The sequence below is a fragment of the Antedon mediterranea genome, chromosome 5 (assembly GCF_964355755.1).
Source record: "Antedon mediterranea chromosome 5, ecAntMedi1.1, whole genome shotgun sequence".
NCBI classification, from domain to species: Eukaryota; Metazoa; Echinodermata; class Crinoidea; order Comatulida; family Antedonidae; genus Antedon; species Antedon mediterranea.
In genome coordinates, this window is record NC_092674.1 from 9,977,951 (window position 1) to 10,005,000 (window position 27,050).

Sequence of the window (27,050 nt, forward strand, 5' to 3'; positions counted from 1 at the left end):
TGGAAAACAACCATCCATTTTTAACTAAGTACTATACTGCAAGACCTTTTTTCTAGTGTTAAAAGTTAGGAAATTTAGTAAAATTTACTCTCATTTAATGTATAATTTGAGGTATTTTTCTCTAAAAAACAATAAATCTTAGATACGAAAATACAATTTTAACACTTCACTTCTATCAGGAAATAAATAGTATTAGTAGTATTTGCAAAGATGTTCTAGATTTAATAATATTTTAAAGAGCTACCCTAAGAAAGAGAACATCGAGTCATTTTTGAAAATATCAGGACCTTTTTTATGCCACATAAACAAATAAAATGAATATGCCATAAACTTTGGATAAACTTAGACCTCTGTCATCATAAAAGAATGAACACATCTTTACTGCCAACACAATACTATAAACATACAAGTTAATTGGCTACCCTTTGCACTTTACCTTTCATTTTATGGTGATGGGAACCATCAGTAATCATTCTTTTAGCACATGTCTGCCATTTAAAAGTCAATAACCAGTCTTTACCTGTACACCTGTGTTTACACCCATTGTAAACATTTTTTACCAATTTCAGCCATGGCATATTTTTTTTTCTCGGAAACCAATACTAAAACATGTCTGGTTAAATTTATTAAGAAGAAATATATACAGTACCTATTGTTAGAATCACAATCAGACCATTTGTTTTTTGGTATCAACTAATTGTCGTAATGATTGTTTTCAACTATAGTAGAACCCCTCTTTGTTTTTATGACTTAAAAAGTCATGGAAAAAGTCGTGGAAATTTATGGAATTATATGAAAAACAAATGGAATATGCCTTGAAAATTGCAACGTATTTGTTGAAATATTTTAAGGAAAACATTAGAAGAAGCAGCGAGAATAAAATATTAAAATATTTTTTTTATTATAGATGGTTTATTTTTAAATCTATCAAAACATTTCCAAGAAAACAAATTTTACTATAAATGTGTTCATCAAAATGAAGATCAGATATTCTATCCAAGATAATCCAGGGTTATTTATTTCAAATGAATTTCTTATTACAGTGATCTCACTTTCAACAAAGGAGAAATGGTGATCCTCCGTAAACGAATTGACGAAAACTGGTATTTAGGCGAATTAAACGGCAAAGTTGGTTTCTTTCCTGCAGCGTACGTTAAAGTTGTTCATCCACTACCAAAAGCACCAGCGCAGTGCAAGGCCCTCTATAGTTTTGATGTTAAAGAGAAAGATGACAAAGATTGTCTGTCATTTGTGAAGGTTTGTATCAGTTGTCTTTCAATTCAATTCAAAATAATATTTATTTTCTTCGTTTTATTATTGAAACAACAATTTTTTTTTAAATAAATAAAAAATAATAATAGTAATAAAATAACTATAAATGGAAATTTGAGAAAATAGGAAGAAGGCAGGATGCCAGAAAGATGCAGGATCTTTGGTCGGGTTTGCCTGGGACACAAAACAAAGGGACAAAAACAAGCGGGAAACAAGGACACTGTGTGCAATTACATCATTATACAATTCACAAATCAGGTTTATTTTATGTAAAAATGTGTCTGTATGTAAACTAACCATACTGAATTGAAAATCATCCTTGTGATTTTTCATTTGAAAGACACACTCAAAGCTGAGTTTTGTAGATCTAGAGAACTCAGAATATCAGAGAACTGTGTCACCTCCCTCAGAGTTGTAAGTAATGGTTTATAATTCACATGGTTGGTATTCCAGCACGCTGTAGCCACCAGTATGGATAGTCCGGTTTCAACCTTACCGATTTTTTTCATGGTCCACACTAGATTATTCTTCCTATCACATCAATTAATTATCTATGAGATTCCCCAAACAAGAATTATATTTAAAAAGACTTAAAAGTAAGCCCAATTTTAGAAAAGAACTGTTCATTTTGACGTCAGTGCTGTAAAAATAATTATTAACCAACTTTGTAATACAGCACATAGAAACAATTCACCAATGGAACATGTTTCTAGGCTAATCGAGATTGTATTGAAATTTCCCGATGAGAGAATCTATCTAAAACGTAATTTAAACCATTTTCGACGGTAGTGTTACAAATTGCCAAATGAAGCAGACATTCAACTCATTTGGCTTAATCATACAGGTATATTTATTACCATAATATGGCACCACTTTAGATAGCGATTTACTTTCTATGTTGTAGCTCACATTGAAATCCTACCTTAGCTATAGAAAGCATTTCTTAACCTGGGCTTTAAAACTGTAATGTTGATATCCAAAACTAGTTTATTTTACAAGCTTTTACAAAGTCTACAAATGCATGATTTTGTTTTTTCTTTAAAGTGAACTTTAAAGTTTAAATTGTCTACTGAAGATAATTACTACAAAGACAAACTTTCACAATTTTTTTAGATCGGTTGATTCTTTCCTAGACTCTTTGTGAATAGCATGTTGGTCTGAACATGTATTTGTAGCCTAGAATAGTTTTGATGTCACACTTTATAATTTTGTCTATGAATAGTCATATGGTAACTATTCATCCATACTTAATATCTATCATTTATTTGTTTCTACAATTTACATTTCGGAAAAATGCTGATCATTTTACAAATTTGAACGTGGTTTATATTAGCTGCTGCTTTTACAGATTTTACAAGAGCTTTTCAATTTTAGTTTTAAACAAGGATGGTCCATCCAGCCAAAGCAGAAGAGAATCAAATGGACAAGGAATTAACAAAAATGAATGATTGGTATTAAGCTTAATAATATAGTTGACAATGCTTGTGAAAATGGCTCAGTGTTTAGGTAGGCATGTACTTACAGTCTGGTGAATGATCCAGAGATTTTTAGTTTGATAACAATTTTCAATTTTAGTCACAAGCATTTTCATACCCGCAAGAACTTTAAAGAAACCAGTTCATCTTTTGGAAGAATATTCGGTTACCTTGTCCCCTGTTATTGTGGACAGACGAGAGTGCCGTTTTGTGGCTAGCACTCAACACTAAAGGATCCGTAGGAGAGAAGAGACAGTTTATTTTATGTGTGGCCCCCACCTGTGCAATTCAGCCTGGTTATGCTGCGAGTCACATGTTATTCATCTACATTACATTTATCGGTACATTTTTCATGCCAGTTTGGGCTAAATTCACTCACAGTTTCTTATAATTGCAATATCATCTTTCAATATCATCTTTCAATAATTACGTGATGATTGCCTAGTAGTGTTATATGACGTGTCATCCATCATTTTCATAATTGATTTTATCATCATCAGAACAACTTCGATTTTGAGCTATTATTCAACTGGTGATGTCATCAATTACAGCACACTCAATTCTCAATTAAGTTAATTTAAAGAACTATAACCTTGATCTATGCGATCTGCAAGGTGTAGAGATAGCTATTAAGAATTGCCAAAAATTGGGTCTAAAATAACACTTTTTTATGGGAAATTGACACCATTTTAACATAACCTAAAACACGAGGTAAAATTTTTGCGTCAACTTAAATGGCACGAATGTCGAAATTAAGGTTTAGAAGAAAATAGAGTACAAAAAATACAGAGGATCTGGGACAGATCCAGGGAGGAGCTCTAGGGTTGCACCTCTAGGGTTGCACCTCCCCTTTTGACAGCAAAAAGGATTTTTTTTTTTTTTTTTTTGGACAGACTATTAACATGTTAATTCTAGATCCATCAAACAATAATTAGTATTAAAATACAACTTAAATAATGGTATGCCTCCTCTTCTTTGCACCAAAGTGCTCAATCTGCCTCTATTATCCAGTATTGTCTTCACATTTTGCAATCAAATGCATTACAAAGTACATACCAGTACTGGTAAATTGCACGACTCCTTTGGGACAGCATCAGCATTGCAATTATAATTGCAATTATATTTACTGTGTTTCTGTTCTAATTACTGTGTCATTTTAGACAGCTTATGGCAAGATATATTTTTATTTATATTACTAATAAATCAAATTCTCCACAGAGAAATTTGGTTTGTAAGACTTGTTTTGTAGTATTGCCAATTTGCCTTTCTAGGGTAAGCAATTATATTTCAATGGATATTGAGTCCATGTCCACCAAAGTGACACATGTTTATTATAAAAGCTAAAGAAATTGTTTTGTCAACCACTGCCCTATTTATCATTTTGTTTCTATCCTCTTGTTTATAATAACTTTACTTTAAAAAAAAGTTTTCACATGTCTTTCTTTATTTTGTCAGATGTGATGAAAATTTAATTTTTTTTTATCGAGTTAAAATCACAGAGTTTATATAATTAATTAACGAATAATTCCAGTGTAATCATATTAAAAAGTGATGGATGGAGAGAGGACCACAGAATATGGCTTCATCACAGTGGCCAATCAGCGAGCCGTGCTGCAAGATTCACTCTCAGTAGATATGAACGTACAGCCAGTGTCAGTGCCATGCTCCACGAACTATCTTATTACTATGTTTTCATTTATGTACACACCTATAATTATATTATACTGTATAATGCCATTGTTGAATAAATAAATGTTTTTTGAACTTGAACTTGAACCCTGGCTGAAAGACGTCAACTCTCAAGACTATCAATGTTCTACAAGATACACAACAACCTTGTTGCAATTGATATGGACAAATACTTAAGCTCCAAAAACCTCACTGCCCCCTCTCGCACAGAAAACAGAAAATAATATTCCACGCTCAAGTCGGGACTATCATTGGATGTCCTCCTTTCCCAGAACGTCAAGAGATTGGAACATCCTAGCAGAATCAACTGTAAAGGCACCAACTTTTAAATCATTTAAGGGGGTTCTTTACGAAAACTAACTCACTCGCACCACATCCCACCAAAGTGCTATAGTCTTCAAGTCTGAAGTTTGCACTAAATTGGAAGAAGAAGGAGAAGAAGTCAATTCCCTAATAGTTATGTACCACTATGAGTCTATGACTGTGTTGCAGCATGTTGAGCGTATCAATGCAAGAATTTATTTGTATGCATAAATTAAAGAAGTTTTAAATAAACAAACATTTATTTTTAGTGGCATTTATTAATTTTAAAACATAATATTTTTTAAAGGCGGACATGTTCAGAAGTAACTGCAAACATGCTGATCGCTACCACTAAAAATTAACATTCATAACAATACTTTACACAATGTGACCTGAAAAATCCCTGAAAATGTTGAACGTGCTATTTAACCAAATATAGTACGCAGCACAGATTTCACTCTGCAAACCAGTGTATCACACACTTAAAACGTTAACTTATACAGTTACTGAAATTACTCGTACATTTAAAAGCTATCGTTAACAAGTATGTCGGTAAAGGAGAATGTTACGAGACGATTTGTAAGACAATGTACAGTAGATAACACTTCGTTTAAAAGCTTTTTTGTCTTTCAATTCATAAATCAACTTCTTCATTACTCTTCCTGTTTCAGGATGAAATTCTAAACGTGATTCGCCGAGTCGATGACAATTGGGTTGAGGGGAAGAAAGGCGATAAGATCGGTATATTTCCAATTTCGTTTGTAGAGGTAAACTAATCTTTTTATTTTGTTTAGAATACAGTACTTCTAAAGCTCTGTCTACACTATCAAACTAGTTTGACAAAAAAAAGTGCGATGTGCCCAAATATGGTAGTGATATGCCTAAATATGGTAGTGATAGGACATCATCATGTCCATATATGGAAACATCACATTTTTTGTTGCATAAAGTTTGATAGTGTACACGGAGCTTTAGGTTAAATACTATTCATTTAATTAAATTCAATTCAATCAGTAAATAACTGTACTATAAAATGAAGAATATAGGCCCATTTCCAATATTTTTTAGGTCATTAGACCACCAATCCTAACTAATCATAATCTATTCCTTAAATTTGGCAAAAGTTCTAAAAGTTATTGAATAGACATAGGTACCTTGGCATTGCATTGAATGCTACTTCTTTTCTATAGTCCAGATATGAAAATGATACTAATTGGCCTTTCGTTAAAGTGATAAGTGATTCTAATAGGAGACCAGAAGTCTACAGACCATTGATACCCATAGGTCTTTTAACCTCTAATTTGTAACATCCCTCTATTAAGGGGACAAAAAATTCCAGCGAAACGAATGGAGGGAAATATTTAACACTATGGCTAACCCCAATTCAGGAGGCACCCCTATTAAGGGGACACTTTGTTGGGTCTCAAAGGTGTCCCCTTAATAGGGATTCTAAAATATTGACGTGAATATAATCCATTTTTTTTTAGTTTCCTTTTTATGTCATATCCTAAAATATATTTTTATAAAGCTTCTGTGGGAAAAATTTGCAATTCATTTTTGTAAACATTTTCAATGTTAATCTTTGTCCTGTTCCAAGAAATCTGGGCGAAGCTTGTTGATTCCATTGTACAATGATGTCATTGAACTTTGTTAGGATAACGTTTTCCTTCTTGTTTGCGTTCCTAGATGAATTCAACAGCCAAAAGTTTAATTGGTCAAACATGGACACGCAAATCCACAACAGAATCTGGCAGTGGGAGTGCAGCCAGTAACGGTAATGGCAGCTTACAGAATGGAGGTGCTACTGCTGAGGTCACTAGGAGGTAATATTTGTTTTTATTTTATTATTCACCCCTTTCTCCTTCACAAGGAGGTAATATTTATTTTTATTATTCACCCCTTACTATTTCACAAGTAGGTAATATTGTACTTTATTATTTTCCCCCTTTTTATTTCACAAGGAGGTAATATTGTTTTATTATTTTCCCCCCTTTCTATTTCACAAGGAGGTAATATTATTTTTATTTTCCCCTTTTTTCTCAAGAAGACAATTTATTCTTTTTATTACTTATCCCATCACATGGAGCTAATATTCTTTTCATCATTTACAATGACGCCGTTTCTCTTCTCCAACTTGTATTACTGTATGTAGCTACTAGTTCATACAGTTAACATTTAAAATGTTTTTTTTTATTGATTGCTATACCGTTATAGTACGGTAGGCCAAATTATGTTAATGATGTTTTGGGCATGTGTCCAGATCCTATCGGATTCAATGTGTTTTCTCGTGGCCACAGCACTCTTCTATCCAGGACTTCTTTTAAAGTTTTGTTGTTATTGCGTTTCAAGTAAATGTGATTATACTGTACTTGAACCATGAAACAAAGTAACCGCCTATTTTTTTGTTTTATGCTCTGAGATGACATTTTAGCACAAATAGATTTATATTGTTGTAAATTTTGTTATTTATTTGTTAAATACTAAAACTTTATTTTAATGTGAAGTGAATTGTTTTGATAGTAATTAATTATACATTATTTTTTAAATGATGTGTATTATTAAATGTTCAATTTAAATTTAAATTTCTTATTTTTTAAACTATATCAATTGACTTGAAAGTAATTTAATTTAGCCTCTAGTTAGTCTGTCTAGGTATTGTGTAAATACTGTACTTAAGTTTGTATACTCTCAATTACTTGTCTATATCTATTCCTGTTGTTCTTTGCAATTTTACAAACCCAGACAAAATAAATGAATTAAAAAAATATTCTCGGATCGAGGTTAGCAAAACGAGGACCGTGTTCTACAAAGGTTATGCTTATAATGGGAATACTTTGCTAAGTTCATTTTGACGCTCCGTTGCATATTAAACGCATTTACAGCAGGTCTATTTTGCGCAGAAATTTAGATGTGTTATATATGCTAAAATTATTTTACCAGTTTAAAGGCAAATGTTTTGTAGGAGCAGTCATTAGTATTATTGTTTTTGTATCATCAAAACAAATATAAAATTTTGCTTCTTATTGTTAATATGACAGTTACAGTATAAATAACATTTGAAAATACTTCACTATAAATTCTTGGGCTTTGGGAAATTCATCCTGTTCCATTTGCATAATGAGTTATCGGTGGGGATACTGTAGATAGAGAGAGAGTTTTTGCCCAAGGAATAACAATATAGTATACTGTGAATCCCTATTATAAGGGAAAACCTGAAGTAAGTTGGTTAGTATTAAAACATACTTCCCCTTGTACGTTTCACAAGAAATGTGTCCCCTGACTAGGGGTTTCCGGCGGCTAAATAGTATTATTATAAAAAAAAGGTTGAAATACTGCATGCAAACAGGTATACAGGTGTCTTAATTTTAAATGTTAAATTTGCTTAAATTTTTTTTTATATAATATTGATTTAAATTATGTAACTAATTTGAGTATTTGAATAAACTAAAATTTAAAGTAGATCAACTGTTGAAAGTAAAAAACATTAATTGTCTCAGGTAAAAAAATAATCATGATACAATGCATTTGAAAGCTGGTGCAATGTCTGCAAAATAGGACAGTTAGCATAGATGTACTGTTTATGAGGTACTTAATAGCCATTATGATTGCTCATTGTAAAGGGGACATTCACAACTGTGTAGAAAACTAGCACCTTACATTTACAATTGGATCGTTACGCTATGTTACTATCACCCCAAAAACGGCGAATCTCATTGCTGTTTTCGAAATGTGTTCTATTTTTTTATGGCCATATTGTCTGGAAATGTTATGGGCTGTTTGGTATTATAGATAATGGTTTAAGTTTATGTACAATTTGTTTTAAAATGTACTGGTTATTTTGTGTGTATGCTGATTACGTATTGAATGAATTCTTTATAGAAGTAGGATGGCAGACAGAGATGTTTGCACATAAAGCTTAGGATGTTAAAGTTAAGTCTTCTGGACATTCGTTGACTTGCTGATTGACCTTAGGAATATACTGCTTTTTAACTTTAATTGAGAATCAAATTGTAATGGTCAAACCAAACATACTGTAATTTTAGTTTTTTTTATGACCTTCGATAAAACCATGCCTTGATTAGATTGCATTTTAAGATGAGTTGTAAATTGGAAGAAAGGGGAGGTGGATGTTGGTTATGAACAAGAACACTAAATCCCCTTTCCTCTCCCACATGTACAGGCCTGGTTTTGTAATGTGTAAAACAGTAGCAAATTTTATGCCATATTTTTAATGTACAGTGACTATATTGATTACCTTTTAAAACAAATTGGTGCGTATTTAAAAATTGATACTGTATTATTGAAAAGTTATCTAGGGTGGTTTTTATGCTTTTTTTAGAATGGGGAGGTAGGTGTTGTTCATGAAAAAGAGGACTAAATCCCCTTTCCTCTCCTAAATGTACAGGCCTGGTTTTGTAATGTGTTTCAATGTTCTCTGTGCTATGCACATCATTTCTTCCTCATTAAAATAACATACTGCCTTTATTCTTAGTATGTTATTACAGTGTATTTATAGAAGATAATGTATCTAAATAGTCTTTGGTAATCTACCATATTTATTTTCAGCTTTGAATTACATGGCTTTTGAAATGTTAGTCAGCTAATATACATATGATAGTTAATACTTTAAGTAGATAAAAAAATGTTAAATAACTTCTTGTAGATTCCATTACAGTGTAATGATCAGTTCGGCAATTTCTGCAATTATGGTGATCTTGCTCATATTAGAATAGTGTACACTCCTGTATGTAGTGTACAGACTTTGCAATAAAATCTTCTATAATTCCATGCATCATTTATAATTATTTTTCTCTTTTTCAGACGTGAGAAAACGCAGAAGCGACATTCATTCGGTGCCATCTTAAGTTCGCAGAACAAGTCGCATCGAGATAACCATCATCGTCACTCGATGGAAATAGGATCACCCGTGCTACTGAGCTCCAGTAACCCGACTGCAGCAACTCTTATCGACCCTCCTGGACTTGTGTCTTCTATGGGAGCAACAGCGAGTAGTATATCAACGACCGCAACTAGTTCCAGGAAACCTCAAGCATTACCAACAAATTCTTCTGTACGTCAATTGAATTTATTTTTGTATTGTATTTTAAAAATTATAACTACATTTGTTTACTCTTTAACCTGTTTATGCAATTGTTCAGATGCCTTTGTTAGGTAATCATTTTTATTGCAATGACTGCCTCATAAATATATACATTGTAACAAATTAAAATTATATGTTCTTGCAGTAAAAATGTGGAGTTAATGCAGTAACTTCAATATAGATTAATGTTGGAATGATCCCTTAATGTAAAAACTGATTGTTTGATATATAGCAATAACAATATTTGCCATATATTAGATAAAATAATTTTAAACAGAAGAATTATATATTTGAATTTCTTCCTTTAATTCGTCAACATCTTTATTCGTAATTTGAACCCACATTACATTAAAAAACATAATAAATTTTCTGATTGGCATGAGTTTTGTCATGTAAAAGATGACTTATATTAACTGTGTGAATTTTATTTTCATCTTATAGATTCCAGTTTCTATAGTAACTATGATGCACACACCAAACTCACCAACACTAATGACTGCTGGGACTGCAGCAGCAGCTGCTGCTCTCAACGGCAATAGGCACTTGAGTGACCAGCCATTTGCAAAATCTCAAGTGGAGGTGTAAGTTTTTTTTGTGAATTAGCATACGGTTTTTCAAGCTCCGTATACACTATCAAACTAGTTTGACAAAAAAAATTGCGACATGCCCAAATATGGTAGTGATATATACATCATCGTGTCCATATATGGGCACATCACATTTTTTTGTCACATAAAGTTTGATAGTGTAGACAGATCTTTAGACAATGATGATTCAGAAAATCATCAACACTTTGAAGAGGAGTCATATTCACATTGGTTTATGTGAGAGAAATGTATTATACAACATTTACCAAAGAGAGTATATAATTTAACTAGAGGGTCAACTCCCCAATGTAAAAGCCAGTCACTGTTTGGAGGAACCACTACCCCTTTGTTGCAGCTTGATATGATCCTCATGCAGAAAAAAAAAGACCTAAATAAATTAATGTCCTGCTCGTATCACTACTGTAACACTGTCGCCTAACAAATATTCAAATGTCTCAATCTATAGGTACACAGCTGTTTTCTCGTATAAACCTCAAAACCCAGATGAGTTAGAACTTCATAAAGGTGAATTTTATACTGTCAATGAAAAGTGTCGGGATGGATGGTACAAAGGTCTATCTATCAAAACTGGGCGTATGGGCGTGTTTCCTGGAAATTACGTACAAATGTACAAGTAAGTAGAAAAGAAGATAGGTATACAGTAGGATTCCATATAAGAGGACACATGTCTCCTTAAAGTACCCCTGTATAGGGGATGTAGTGTTTCACCTAGTTTCACTAATAGGGGACCTCCACCGGATATGATCTACTGTATATAATTATTATCGTATATCCTCGGGTATAATCCCACTTCGGGTCTAATCCTAGGCATAACCCCAGATATAGTCCCAGTGTTAACTCTTAGTCTGGATGTGGGCCTCTTTCTAGCCAGGTCATTGAGTTTTTACAAGAAATGCTTACCGTGATAATTTTTTTCCTTAATCAGGGTTTCCCCGCCCGATTCCCAGTGCTGTATCTCCACATAATATCTATTTCCCAGGTATCATAGGAATATTTGGTAATACAGCATCACATGTGGTATCTGTATTATGTAAGATTAGGTTAAGAATTAGGTTACTATTAGATACATGTGAAACACATGTGATGTTGTATTACCAAGTATTCCTATGATACTTCAGAAATAGATTCAGTACCAAGAATCGACTTGTTTCCCCGGGTAGTCCCACCTCCAAAGTCTTTTTGCGTTCTTATTCCTGAACCAATTCTTGTATTGTCTAAAAAACAAATAGCATATTTTAAAATTAAATATAACAGTGTTCTACCTGATACAATATTGTGTATAACATATAAAACTTCAATAAGAAAATAAATTTAGAAATGTTAAATTTTCATATTTTTCTACTACTATGAACTATGAATTATAGAAATTTAAAATTATTCTATTTGTAAATTTCTGTCTCTCATAAATCTTAGAGCAAGTTTTATTTTGTCTCTGAAATAAATTTTTATTGCATAGTACTTCGAACCATATGGTAGGTCATCATCTGGTAATGTCTCTCTTTATGTTTTAAAAAGTAGAACATGGTAAAGAATTGAATATGATTTTGAGACGGACAGGAAAAATCGGATAAACACTATAGACTTAACTAAATTTGAAATACCGTAAACCTTATTTTTAGGTTATATTATTTAGGGGACACCTTCCCATGAAATACCAGATGGTCAAATGACGAGACCCAATTGATTCAGGGGACACTCTTATTAAGGAGACACTTTCTCATGAAAAAAACTAGGAAAGTATTATGTTTTACCATATGCAAACCTCTATTCAAGGGACACTAGTTTGTAGGTTCTACTGTACAAGATGAGAACGCTTACTAGTAAAGTTCTATTCATATTTTGCAATTAATTTTCATAAATGATTGATAATTGTTTTTCAGATATGATAAACCTCGTAGATCATCAGCAAGTAACACATCTGAAATGAATTCAAATTCCCCAATACCAGTAACTATGGCAACTGTTGTAACGTCTACTGCCACAACCGGTGCCACTTCAATTGCGCAATCACAACTTGTCACCTCTGTAGCAAACCAATCAGGTGCTAATTTACATATACGAAATACAGGTGTCAGTTCAACAGCTTGCCAAACAATGTCTATATCACAACCAGGTAAAACAGGTGGCCAAGGAATAACAGGTGTCATTTCTGGAAATCCAATTGCGCATCCAGTACTAGAAACCAGAATACAATCTCTTCCATCCCATGATGCATCCAAAGTGATTGACTCTCGTACCCAAGCATCAAATCAAAAATTGATATCACAGTCTGAGCGTGCTCAACAGAAACATTCAGCACCTGGAAATGTTCCATCTCCGGTTGCTAGGCAATCTGTAAACAATTCACCACGTAATTCACCACCTGTGAATCATGCAGTGAAAACAGCTGCAAGCACTCAAACAGGTGCACATAGAATGTCAGTACGGACACAACAACCAGTGAGACCAAAACAACCATCTGCTACTTACAGACACGGTTCAGCAAGTCCACCAAATGTGCCAATGCAGCCTGCGCAAAATGCTAGATTTGAAAATCAATGTACACAAGGAAATGTTAGTCCTGTTCACACACAGTCAAATGGGAATGTATCAACGCAGTCAATGGGAGCAAATGTAAAAATGCGTTCACACAATAAAGTGTGTGTAAATTCACAAACTCAAACTACAACCACTAAAGTGCCAAATAGTGCCATGAATCGTATACAAAATGTACAAAGAACTACTTCGGACCCAGCTAAAGAGGTCCGAAGCAGTTCACCGGGAGCGAGTCCAATGCGTCGTCGGTCAACATCAGCCGGTGCTAACGACCGACATGCATTACTTCAACCTGGTGCATCTGTAAATAATCAAAGTTCAACTCAATGTGATCGACCTCGTTCACCTCATATTTCGGAAGAACCACAACAACCAACTCCGCCAACTAATTACGGACTAAATGTATCACCACATAAAAGTCGTAGACACAGTGAAGGTGAACAAGATAAAAAGCTATCAGTACATAAACCTACCAGTCACACTCCACCCCCTGGGTACACACCACCTCCAACGTGTTCCCCACCTGGTTCTCCGCCTCCAGCATATTCTGCAACACCAATGTACTCTGAATTTGTTCCAAAACCGGTGTATCAAACTGGGCCTGATGGTCTACTGGCTGTGATGGATCCACCGATTACACCTCCAAATAGGACCGTAGCTGATTATGATGTCTTCTTTCCAAGTTCAAATGCAGGTGGTTCACCAAAGAATGAAAAGGTATTGTGTTGCTTTTTTATCTTTAATTATTGACCCTCTTGTCTTCCTAATGATAATGGGAGCTTTCTATTTCCAACAACCTACAACCTACGTATATTGGCGGGTCATCACCAGGTCCTATTATCCTAGAAAACTATGTCAAAGAATCGAGAGAGGAAGCCCTGTATGTGCACAATGAATTAACATTAGTGTAAACAGTTCTAAATCCTGCACTGACACAAATAGAAAACTTACTAGTGAAAGAGTCATAGTATGAAGGTCCAAGACCCAAAAAAAAAAAATCTGTTTTGGAAGTGAAATGCAAAGATTTATAAGCAATTCTGTTCTGATAAAATAAATATTATACTTGTTCTCTCTTGCAGAAAGAACGTAAGGAAAAAGAACGCTCATCTAGCTTTATGCGCAAATTACGCAAAAGATCAAAATCACCACCAGATGAAAATACACATGTCAGAACTTCATCATTACCGATTGATGAACAGGCATCTCATGGTGGCAGTAGTCATCATAAATCCAAATCAATGGACAGTACTAGTCGACCCGAAACTGAGAACGGCACGTCAAATGGAGCGGAACGAAGAGAAAAACCTACAAAAACCCCACCGCTACTCAGAGCTATGTAAGTATTTTCATCATATAATTTATTCTGTTTTTCAATTTTAGTTAATAGTCGATCCAGACCGCCAATATTTGCACAAAATGATTATTAAAGTTGGAATTCATTTAAACTTGTTTAGCGTGTTACTCTCCCGAGTGTTGGAACACACAGACGTGAAGTGTTGCAAGAAGTATCACCGCGTACATATTTTGTTCACAAACTTTGATGATGATGAAGTTGTTGAGCTCAGTTATCTTAACTGTGTCGACATAAAGCCTGATTACCCCCTTTCCCTGTTTGAATTTAACAGTAATTATTTCCACATCACCCAACCTGCAAATTGTTTTGTTCCATTTTTAGCTACTGTATCCAAAGTTTGAAATTGTTAAAATTGAATTGTCTACACATTAAGCTGTTGGTGATAGATATAAAAGTGTCCTAATAAATCATTTATGCACACAATTTAATCTCTTTGAAAAATATCTGCGGAAAAAAGTCACTATATATATTATTGAAGTAATAAATCAAATATGTGATAATATGTTATTCAAAGACACTCATGCTGTCGACAGCTTTAAAACATACAAATCCAGATGATGAATTTTTGTTATGTTTTTTTATTTTTATTAAACTAAATTTGGAGTTGTTGCATTTTCACCACTATTATGATACATTATGTGCTTTTGTAAATTTGAAATTATATAGATTTTGATTACAAGTTATTTGATTTTTTTCAGATATAAAGCAGTGGTACCATATCCAGCCAACAGCGATGCCGAATTAAGCCTGAAAATTGGAGATGTTGTATACGTACATAAGAAGCGTGACGACGGTTGGTTCAAAGGAACTTTGAAGAGTTCAGGTCGATCTGGCTTGTTTCCTGGATCTTTTGTAGAACTGTGTACATCGTAATTAAGGGCGTATTTAAAATTCCAGAGCAGTGACGGTTCAGATGATATTAAAACCTTGAATTCCAGTATCTATGTTTTATACTGCAGTAGTAAATGCTAAAAGCCTGTTCACACATTTATACTGCAGTAGTAAATGCTAAAAGCCTGTTCACACATTTATACTGCAGTAGTAAAAGCTAAAGGCCTGTTCATAAATGTCATGATTTCATATCATACCCAAATAGTAGTGGAAATACTGACTGTGCTTCAAAATACCAGATTAGTGAACGAAACCAATGATATGCAAATCATGCACAAACAATTTCAAGCTTGTGAAATCACCAACCAATCAAATGGTCCAGAGTGGAAGGAGTCTGAGCTAAACCAATCGACACATCAGTCGTTATAGATTGATGGCAGTTTACCCAACAGATAATGCCAATTCCATTTGTAACAATAAGCATAGTTATTAGCTGCTGCCATGTCTGAACAAATTCTAGTTGACATGTGAAAGAACATTCAGTCTGTAGGTGTGAACATGATCTTAGACTACAATGAAAACTGTCTATTATTTTGGTGTCAAGATAGTTTCAGGTGTGAAGTCTGGGTTAAAGAACATTAATATATAAACTTGTAAATTACACTGAATCCTACCAAATAAATGTACTGTATAACTATAACATAACAATTCGGAAAGAATTACAATTTTATTATCATTAAGGTGACGAAGTTGAAAGGTACAACTGAGAATAACGGATAAAAAATAATGTTTAATTTAGACAAAAATTGAAAACAATTTTCTTTTATTTCTATAGTATGTACTCATTTTTTTAGTAAATTTTATATTTATAAAATGCATTTATTTTTCAAGAAATTTCTTTTCCAAGCAAGAAAGTACTTTTCTACAATATTTCTTTTGGTACCCCTTTGTAGGTTTTGGGAAAATTAACTAAGTACTCAGCAGAACCCCACCTTTGGGGAACCGTATTCAGGGGACACTACTGTGAAAAAAAACAAATAATGAGCAATATATGTTTTAACACTAATGCCAACCCCTATTCAAGAGACGCCCCTATTAAAGGGAACTTTGTTGGAACCTGGAGGTGTTCCCTTAATTAGAGTTTTACTGTACCTATCATAGCACCTGTGAGCACACATCAGAATATGTAGTAGTAACATTATTGTTATTTCTTTCTTTCTTTATTTTCAATTCATCTTTTGAATTTTCATTTATATTCATGTAGAATTATCATCTATCAGTATCTCTTTTTGCTAATCCATCAATCCTTATATTATACCACTGTGACTTTTTCAACTAGGTTTTTTTTTATTGTCATTTTTATTGTTTCTCAATATCATTTTTAGTGTTCATTTTCAGTAACCCATCTGTTTGTGCTGTATCATTGCACCTATGTTGCTATGGTGAAATTGCTCTTTATACTTTAATGTTTAACTTGTATTAATATAATATGATCACTTTGGGAGAGACAACAGCTGCTGAAATGTTTCCTTCTTCAGCAACATTACATTGCAAAATTTACGACCCTGTCCGTCAGTAATCTTCAAATCTAAAAGCAATGAACTTTATTGATCCCAAGGAGCAATGAAAGTTGCTTTGCTGTGATATCGATGAAATATCCTTCTAATATTTGTTAAAGGCAAAGAGAAAACTTTTTAACTGCCCAACAAAAATGCTGAAAATAGATCATAACAGCATAATTCTTTGAGTCTAAAGCTAGTGTCTCCAACCAATTTATTTGGAGGTTTCCAGCTAATGAAACTATGATTTTTAGTATTCTCTTAAAAAAAAATTTTCTGATCTGTAAATTTTTTTTTCTATTTTTTTTAGACAAAATCCAGGTAATAGGTTTTAGTTATCAAAAAGAATCTCTTGGCAAAGTTTTATGCTGCCTTAAAAAAATATGACAATCAATGTACTGTATGTAGGGATACATGCGCAATAAGAAAAATGGTAATTATATATTAATGGTGAAATATAGATGGTAATTATGATAAAAAGTATCTATAGTTAATTTGTTTATCTGATCTACCTTAGGACTTGATCATATTGTTTTCCAGTTTAAAATCCTTTAATAGAACTTTAGGGCATGTATTCTTGAAGGAGGACTACTAGGTTAGTACAGGACCAAGGTTAATCTGCCTTCAAAAATACGGACTTGGTTCGTCGCTTATTTCTAGCATATGCTGCTACCTATTTTTATATATTTATACTAAGATATCAAAATCAGTTGATAAAGATCTCAAGCCATAAGGGAAAGAAAAGGATTCAAGTTCAAACTGTCAGGACAAAGTTGACCTGTGTAGGTTGTGCAGAGTTGGTTTTTATATGCAAGCTCCCATGGACATGAATTATGGGCAGTGTCCCACATATAAAGATTGCATTTAATTTTATAAACTATTTCAATTAGTAAACTACAAGATAATTAATATGTTCATAGGATGAACACAGATTTTATGACCAAACATGGGCAGTGTTTTAAAACTCCCTAAAAATCCCTTGATATTTTTAATGACTACATTACGCCAAGTGTAATGTTTTTTTTTACCCACGCGACAGTTTACTGTGGATTTTATTTGAGAAAGTGCATAATTCGTTACAAGTGTTATTTTTAACGCATTTTATTTCCACCGATTATTACGTTAAAACGTTGATATTGACAGTTAGGTGCTTAAGTGATATTATATTTCATGATTTACATTTTCATTGCGTTGATTCCAACACTTTATGGTGTAAGGATTACCATAATTTTGAAAGACATTAATATATAGACTTATAAATACCAAGATATTGTACACATGCTACAAAAAAATTAAGTTTAATTAATAAGTGGATAGGCAGTAATTTAAGTGATGCATAGTACAGTATTTTGGTATTTGAGATGCTTGTAGTAATCTCTCAACAGAGGGCAGCATAAAACAATAGTGTATCTTTTCATTTTGTTATGAACCTATAGATTTATACTTAGTTTTATTTAGTCAGTGGGTTATAAATAAATAATGGTATTCATTCCAGAAATTATAGTTAAGTTTAGAGAATTCATTCTTTTTTTTAAATGTTAATGGAAAAGGAATTGTGTGCTAGTACATCTGAATTTTTAAGTGTTTATTAATATTTTCAAATGGATATGATGCTTGGAAGCTTGTTTTATCTTCGTTTTTGTTATCATCTATACTTTGTACTTGCCAAAGATTTTAATATGCAAAATTCAAGATATGATTCTGTTCTGTGTTGTACACTGAATATCCCCATCGTATATCTAGTTATTCCTGGTTAGATCCCGTATAGCCTGTTAGACCCAGTTTTTTCTGGTTTGATCCAGGATTGTCTAGTTAAACTGGTTTTATCCAGGTGGACAGTGTTAGTATAGACTGGTTCTATCCAGATACTAAATGTCAACATTGAATTAACAGTAGTTATATGTGTATTGGATAACAAAATCATGAAATTCCATCAAATTAACAATTATTATTCAGGTTAATACATAATTTTCTTTATAATTGTGGACATTTATGAATACCTGTACAAACACACAATGCCATAAACTTATTAACACAGGGATACAATTCTTATCTTAACCTGCTATTATTTATACTATTGCTCAAAATCTTCGTATTAAAATTAGCAGCATAGACAGTAGTAAATGAAATTAGAAATGTATTTGGTACATCATTTTCTTTCTTTACTGTTTTTTGTTGTTTTTTTTTTACTGTAGTATTAATTTTTAAAGATCACCTTATATGTACTGCAATGCGTTTTGCCAACTAATTTTGATATCAGTAAGTTAATAATAACAATTACTTTTGATACTATAATAATATGATAAAAAAAAATCATCTCATGATATGAATATATTTAATAAAGAATAATTAAGATATGTAATACACAGTAGTGCCAAGACAACAATTAAATTAAATAGTAAATGTAAAAATGTCAAGATTGTCAAATATGTGTATGTTTGTGATTGTATAAATTAGTAATTAAGAAATTTAATTGCTTTCATGTTAAAATATTCTTCAAGATAACAGTATAGAACCTCTGTTAAGGGAACACCTTCAGGACCAAACAATGTATCCTGGGGTGAATATGGGTCATAGTGTTAAAATGTATATTTCCCCCTCATTTGTTCCCGTAATAGAAGTGGCCCTTCAATAGAATGTCCATTAAATTATTAATTGGGGTGTTCTTTGAATGGGGGTGCCAATTAATTGGAATTTAGTTTAAATAGGGGTGTCCTCTAAATAAATAGGGTGTCCCTTAATTGGGGTGTTCTCAAAGAAGGGTTTCCCCTTAATTGGAGTGCTCTCTAAACAGGGGTGTCTTCTAAATAGAAGTGTACCTTAATTGGGGTGTTCTCAAAGAGGGGTTTCCCCTTAATTGGAGTGATCTCTAAGTAGGGGTGTCCCCTGAATAGAGGTTCTACTGTAATAGTTTCTCCAAAGCATCTCAGAATTGTACTTTTCTATATTTCTTTAAATTTTAAAACGTATATAAGTTGCATATCCATCAAATAATTTATAAATTCATGAGGATACGGTTAAAACGCCAATAAGCACAGAAGAATTAAAATTCTGTTGATATTCTTTTATAAATTATGAAAAATACCAAACCAGTATGAGATACTGGATTTATGTTGAACTAAAATAAATATTACAACAAAATATATATTTTTAGTTTATTTTTTATTCTTTGTTTATATGATCTTGCATGATCAGGAAAATAGTAGAGATTGCTTTAATAAAAAAAAATATTCCTATAAAAGCTGTATTACTCAACTAACTTAAAATTGTCATAAAGGTAATACAGTAGTGTACAATTTAGCAATATAATCTCAATTCAATTGATCAAATATCTCCAACATTTTACTAATGGATTACTCCCTATTGTTCTATTATCTTTTGTGTTTGCTATTGTTTTAATTCAATTGCAATTTGCTAGTGTACAGCAATACATCTTATTGTTGTATGCTTAGGAGATCTTCCAGCTATTTTTAAGTATCATCTTGTGTTTCTTTATTACTTTTACTTTACTGGAGTTATAATGAAGATCTATGGAATAAAGGTAGGTAACTTATTTTAACTAAACTGCACAGTACATCTTTATAGGGGTTTTAAAGCAAGCATTTTCCACTAGCCAACAAAAGATCCTTTTACAAGGAAATGTGTATTGGGTAAATCATCATAATAAACCATTAGGACCCATAATTTCCCTATGTTTATACACATAGAATAGATCGTATTCCCCCTGTGTATAAACATTTTTGGCATATGTATCATTTTAAACATAGATTAGATTTTGAAAGGAATAAAGATCAGTAGTGGAGCTGTAGCTTAGTGGTTAACGTGCTTGCCTTCCAATTCCAAGGTCCAATGTTCAATCCTGACCTAGTACCAGGGTTGTAACTCACTACTCTTTCAACTCCACTCCCTAAGCCTCAAATGAGACTTAGTTTATAAACACGATAAATTATAAAATAGTTTATCCATCCTGTAATTGGTTAGTCGCTGTTGGATGCGTATGAAATAAAAAATTTTTAAATAGAAATTCGGTAGCCTAGGCCCAATGTGTACAAGATATTAGATTTTGGTTGTCCCCATTACTTACAGCGTACTAGCTAGGCTAGGATTAACTCCTTGGTGGTACAGGTAGCTAAAATGATGCTCTTAAGTTGTTTTATAAAATGTGTTCAGATCTACCTATACTAAAATAGGATTGTACAATTTCTGCTATTTTGTATATGGTTTTATAGTGCTTTTTTATATATATACATAGACATTTTCTTTTCTTTACAATCTATACTCAACATGGTAATTTTCATCATGGTTTACCATTTCCCCCTATTATTTACCTCCGCCAAGGAGGTATATGTAATCGATCGCGTGTGTTTGTCTGTCTGTTTGTTTGTTAGCAGGATTACTCAAAAAGTAATTACAAGGTCTTTACCAAAATGAATGTACAGATAGATATGTGGTCAAGGACCATTCCATTAAAATTTGGGACCATTTCAGACCACGGTCCCAATTCTGGACCACTTTTTAGTATACTTTTCAGACCTGCTAGTGTTAAAAAGATAGGACAGAATTTGTCAAAAGCCAGCGAGCAGTCTTAAAGTAACAAGTAAACTGAAATTGAATTTTCTCGAACTAATTCCAAAAAACTTCATTTTTGTACAAGAGGCAAGAGTTATAATTTGTGATTTGTAATTTTAAAACATAATTTGATTTAATGTGCACGTTTTTGGATGCGAGTAGTTTACAAAACCTATTTCTTTTCCAATTCACTCGTTTGATTTTCGCATTGCTGTTCTATTGTTAGTCAACTGAAACTATTGTTAGTTGAAAGGCTTGTTACATTATTAACCATTACTCCAAACTCGCATACACATGCTTGTAGTGAAATTAGCGTAAATCACAAACAGCATTAAGACACACACAAATATATATATATATTTTTTTACCGGAAAAATCTTATGTAGGAGAATTTTACAGTAGGCGGAGGTATGCACTCTCGGAGTTTTATTGCGTTTTCTCTTTAGTTTCCTCTTTGTCCACTTGTCCTAATGTTCCTGCTATTATTCCAGCTAGCAGTATCAAACCAATTCGTTTATTGGAACTAAATTTCTTCCAGCAATCATCTGGGTCGTTAATATCCAGGGTCCATATCTAAATAAAACAAATTTTAGTTAAGAAATCAGTTTTATTGTGGTAGATAATTTGATAAATATTAACGCATACTAATGTTAATAGAGACTTTGAAAATTAGGACGGGAATCGCTTGATCGAAATTACTACTAAATTGCAGCAACTTTCACACAGGGCATGCCCCTGTCCACAATGTTCTAGGATAGCTACATTAGCCATTCAAATCGTCAGGATTAATCCCAAAGAATTTCTATGAATCTTAAATACTGTACCACAATACAATTCCAATGTAAATTGAAATGTTTTAATATCTACAATATATTAATATTTTGGTTAAAACAATGAACATTTCTCTACCATAAAGTGGAACAAAATGTCATTTTGAGACAAGGTCTTTGAACTTCTACTCATGATGCAAACCGATAGAATATAAGATCAACCTTATCCGCATGCATTATTATCAAATTCTTTTATTATTCCTTTATATACATCATCTTCAAATGTATATCACATATTGTATTCAAATTGTTATTATTTGGTTCTATTGGTTAAATAAATATTGTTGCAAATACACTCTGATGGATATAGAAACTCTGATGGATATAGAAACTCTGATGGATATAGAAACTCTGTTGGATATAGAAACTCTGTTCATCCGCTTTTCCCACCATGATACTATACCTGCCAACTTAAAAAATCGGCCCTCATGCGTGAGACTCGCGCATTATGCGAGGGAGTTGGCAGTTGTATGATACGTAAAGTTCCCCTAAGAAATACCAACCTGGCTAGATAAATGCCCTGCAACTAGTCCCACAGCTAAGTAATATGGTAACGTTTGGTCACACATATAGCCAGCTAACAAAAGGTTTCCAATCATTGTTGTTCCAAAACCACTCAACCAGTACTTAGTCTTGTCGCCCATTAGAATTGAAGTTGATTTCAAACCAAGAGTTAAATCATCAGACTTGTCCTGAAAAAAAAAATAGATAAATTTATACATAATTTAATTATCTGGTTCTAAACAGAAAAAAAAAGTTAACAAAGTCAACCAATCACAATCAATGATGATAGAATTCAACAGGATAAAAACATACCTGATGTCCATATATGGTATCGTACACAATTGTCCAGCATATACCACTAGCAAACAGAGGTAATACAACTGACCAATCACAGCTTCCTTGGATAGCAGACCAACCAACCAAAATTCCCCAATTCATAGCAAGCCCTACAAACATAAACAAATGAATACTGTACAGTAATTGTGTAAAGTGCTGCTTTTTAGTAAATAAATATTGTGGGTTAATTCCCAATAAATTAAAACTCACCAAGAAATGCTTGAGGCCAAAATGTAATTCTTTTCATTAGTGGGTATGTGACAACAAGAGCCATAGAAGATGCACCTATAATAATACTAGGATGAAAATATGGTTAAAACATTTTTTTATCGATCACACATCTAAGGTTAAAGGTCAACTTATATTATGAATTTCCTTATACTGTAGTAACCAAAAATATAATTTAAACTTTCAATATTTCTGTACCTGTATGTGTTGAAAGTTGATAGTATAGCGAGGGTAGCAGACAGCTGGGCCCCAAGAAACACAAGTGCTTGAAATCTGGATATCTGCCCTGATGCAATTGGTCTTGTTCTTGTCCTAGCAACCTAAAACATATACAACCACATTAAAAATAAATATGCACATAAAAAAATAGATTTGATATCTTGTTTAATAGTAACTCAGCACATACACATATGAAGTTTGGTGGTTATAATGCTTGGCTACCAATCCCAGTCCTGTCAGGATTTTTTCTAATGACAACTTTACTCCCAAAGACTTTTATTAAGACTTCGTTTATGTAGAGCATCTTATGTATATGTTTGTCTTGTGAAAGGGATTGCCACATTTAAGAAGGATAGTGAATGAATTCGCTTATTATCCTTTGCTTTTTGGCTAATAAATAAAAACAAAACAAATACAGTAATCTAATAGGCATGTGGAAGATATATGTATAACATTTTTTACAATTTTGTTACTATAGTCACATCTTTGTATTGTATGGTAGGTGTAAGAAAGCACCTTAAAGGACAACTTGACCAAGGACCATATTTTTACAACGTATTAGGGATGTACATATGATTTCAGAACAATCATGAGATTAAGGATATCGCCGCACACACTCGCCGTACAGCCGTCGCCGTAAATTGCTGTGAAGTCACAGATGCATCGCAAAATCTACTTCCAGATAAGCAAAAGAAACAATAAAAAAAATTAACATTTATATTTTTTACGTGTGTTTATTAGAAATTCTTGCGATTTGCCAGAAAACTCATTAGGTAAATTTTGTGATGGACCTGTAAGGTCACATCAATTTACGGCGACGGCTGTCAGCAAACTCGTGCGGCGATATCCTTAATTTCGCGACGGTTTTGAAATCATATGTACATCCCTAATAAGTTGTTAAAATATGGTCCTCGGTCAAGTTGTCCTTTAGGAAAAGATAGAAAACAGTGTTAGATGTTTTTCTAAATATTGTCAGTGTAAAAGTTTTGCATGCTGTGTTAAAAAATTAAACTAATGCCACATAGAGAAAACATAGAAATGGCAGAAAGAATGTTTATTATATCCAACTTACAGATTTGTCAAAGTCTTTGTCCCACATGTCGTTAATAGTACATCCAGCTCCTCTCATCAATAATGCACCAAGCCCACACACACCAAGGTAATAGAAACTGGGAAAAGAACCAGGATTGGCCGCCATGGCGATACTCCACGCACAAGGCAAATATATCAACCAAGTACCTTAAAAACAGAAAAATTGAGCAGAACAATAGAATTAATCTGACGTACAGACCCGTGAATTGAGTTATTGGAGAGGAAGCTGCGTGTGCTTAGCACTTAGATTATAAAACACACGTCAACATCATTATGATTGGCGGCCCCTCGCAGAATTTATAGTTGGTATCAGATTTGATTTTCCAAACTTGTCTTGGCATTAACAAAAAAATAAAAAAGAATAGGAGAAATAAACCTTATGCATTGTACACTTCGCGCTAACCAACCAAAAAAAAAGCAATGGGTTAATCTTTGATTAAAACTGAGATAGATTGCATGCACTAGAATTTTCAAACCAACCAATCAGAACCCGGTTGACATCTTCTCTCTACTTGCAATGTATTTTGCTTTTCATTGTATAAGAAATGTTGCACTCCTTTTTGTAACATTAAAGTTCTAATCCCCTTTCTTTTACATGTCAAAAACTTACCAATTGGTTTATCAAAGCGAATAAGCCGTAGGTAAGGCTGTGTTTTACTAGGCATCGCATCCACAATTGCACTTGAAGTTGTTTTAAAACTAATATTCCTCTCTTGTTGACAACTGTGAACTCCATAACTAAGCCTCTCTAATTGGTTCCTAAATATTAAAGTTCTGTTAAATTGACTGGAAAATTTGTTCAATTTAAAGTAATTTGAACAATTTTTTAAAAGATAATTGGAACTGCTTCTTTGTGAAAAAGTATGACAGCTTTGTTTTGTTGTGTGCGAGTAATTTAAACATTTTGTTGGAATGTCACAATCTTTCTTCTTCCTAGTGCTGATGACATGTGTAGTAGTACTTCTTGTGTTTGAAATGACATCATTGATGATAGTGAGCAAGATACCTTGAGAACCTTTGTAGTATATCGGAGGGAATCGTTTACAGAGTAAATTCATCCTCGCAATCTGTTAAAAGTAAATAACATTGACGTTACTTTTTGGCTTTGTTGGTATACTGTACATGAAATTGGCAAATACACGTTTTCAAAATAAACTTAATCTGTCAAATTGTTTGTAGTAGTTTTGTAGTAGGCCTAGACATAATTATGTCTTGAGTTGAGGTGATTAAATTATTTTTTAAAACCTTTCCAATATAGGCCTAGGCCCTATATTATTCTCTGCGTCTGGTCATGTTGATAGGGTGTCACGAAACCTAAGACCACGAAAACTAAGACCCCCTAAGACCTAAGATCACGAAAGCTAAGACCCAAGAACTAAGATTACAAATATTTATCACCTGCCTTGTATTTTAACTCCCAACATTTATTCTGAACACCACACCTTAGAATTAGCACTTTTATGAAAAAGAATCAAATAAAAAGTAACAAATACATTCTTAAATTGATGATTTTACAGACGTTTTTCTCGCACACATACGCTACTGTTTGCGAATTTCGCATGACTAGCCTAACAGTAGGCCGACCCCATGTTCAATGCTTTTGTTTCTATGGAACGTCAAAAGAGCAAAAATTATATAGAGGGCTGAAAACTCTGTGGAGTCCATCTACAGTGTGGATAGAACAATGTAAAATTAAAATTGTAATGATAATAGTATAATCATGCTAGTACGAAGAAATAAATACTCGCAAATAAATTTTAATTTAAAAATCATGATAATAAGTTTTTTTTGTTTCGTTTTCTTTCTGTTTTTATACTTGTACTATTATTTTTGCTCTTTTGGCGCTCCATAGAAACAAAAACATTGAGCATGGGAGGAGTTACAGTATACAAAGAAACACGTCTGTAAAATCATCAATTCAGAGGATTTATTTATTTGTTTTTATGTGTTTCTCCTTCTGAAAGTACTTATAAGTCCTAATTTTAAAGTGTGGTATTCAAGATAAAGTTAGTTAACAAATAGTCAAAATACAAGAAAGGCAGGTACGGTGCAAAAGAAAAACATCCTCTGAACCAACACAATGGAGTAAATATATACCAACAAACAACCCGTCAAGTTTGTTTGTTGTAAAGAAAAAATATACATTTACTCAACGGGCAAAAATAACGTGAGTTTATCTATGTTTTGCGGTAGTATTTAATTATATTTATGGTAATAAATGAAACCTACTATGTTTAAAATTATGTATGGATAAACAAGTATTGTTTTTAAGCTGTAGTATATCTTAGAATTTGTAATCTATAGTTCTTGCTTGGGTCTTAGCTTTCGTGATCTTAGGTCTTAGTTAGGGGGTCTTAGCTTTCGTGGTCTTCTAAGTCTTAGTATTAGGTTTTGTGACAACCCATGTTGATACCACACTACGATACCCAAGCACCACATTAAGGAATAATAATAACCAAAGTGAGCGATCGAATGATAAACTAAACGGCCACAAGGGGTTTCGTACGAAACGACTCCGTAAAAAAAAACAGCCGTTCACTGGGCC

The 27,050-nt window shown here is 33.0% G+C and overlaps 2 protein-coding genes across 2 annotated transcripts in view; one reads left to right on the forward strand and one right to left on the reverse strand.

Moving 5' to 3' along the window:
- Positions 1-19,872, forward strand: part of LOC140050287 (uncharacterized) — a 92,309-nt gene extending 72,437 nt beyond the window's left edge. Inside the window, exons 3-11 of the mRNA XM_072095408.1 lie at positions 1,044-1,257; positions 5,411-5,506; positions 6,426-6,562; positions 9,561-9,810; positions 10,282-10,421; positions 10,894-11,061; positions 12,329-13,700; positions 14,063-14,319; positions 15,036-19,872. Coding sequence (XP_071951509.1) covers positions 1,044-1,257; positions 5,411-5,506; positions 6,426-6,562; positions 9,561-9,810; positions 10,282-10,421; positions 10,894-11,061; positions 12,329-13,700; positions 14,063-14,319; positions 15,036-15,210 — 2,809 coding nt within the window. The 3' untranslated portion in view covers positions 15,211-19,872. The remainder of the gene's footprint in view (positions 1-1,043; positions 1,258-5,410; positions 5,507-6,425; positions 6,563-9,560; positions 9,811-10,281; positions 10,422-10,893; positions 11,062-12,328; positions 13,701-14,062; positions 14,320-15,035) is intronic.
- A 1,836-nt stretch (positions 19,873-21,708) lies between these two features.
- The window catches only part of LOC140048746 (4-hydroxybenzoate polyprenyltransferase, mitochondrial-like), a 24,501-nt gene continuing 19,159 nt past the window's right edge, over positions 21,709-27,050 (reverse strand). Inside the window, exons 2-8 of the mRNA XM_072093525.1 lie at positions 25,116-25,572; positions 24,486-24,652; positions 23,393-23,514; positions 23,177-23,262; positions 22,943-23,076; positions 22,630-22,818; positions 21,709-21,869 (exon numbers count right to left, since the gene is read on the reverse strand). Of these exons, the coding sequence (XP_071949626.1) occupies positions 21,723-21,869; positions 22,630-22,818; positions 22,943-23,076; positions 23,177-23,262; positions 23,393-23,514; positions 24,486-24,652; positions 25,116-25,563 (1,293 nt within the window). The 5' untranslated portion in view covers positions 25,564-25,572 and the 3' untranslated portion in view covers positions 21,709-21,722. The remainder of the gene's footprint in view (positions 21,870-22,629; positions 22,819-22,942; positions 23,077-23,176; positions 23,263-23,392; positions 23,515-24,485; positions 24,653-25,115; positions 25,573-27,050) is intronic.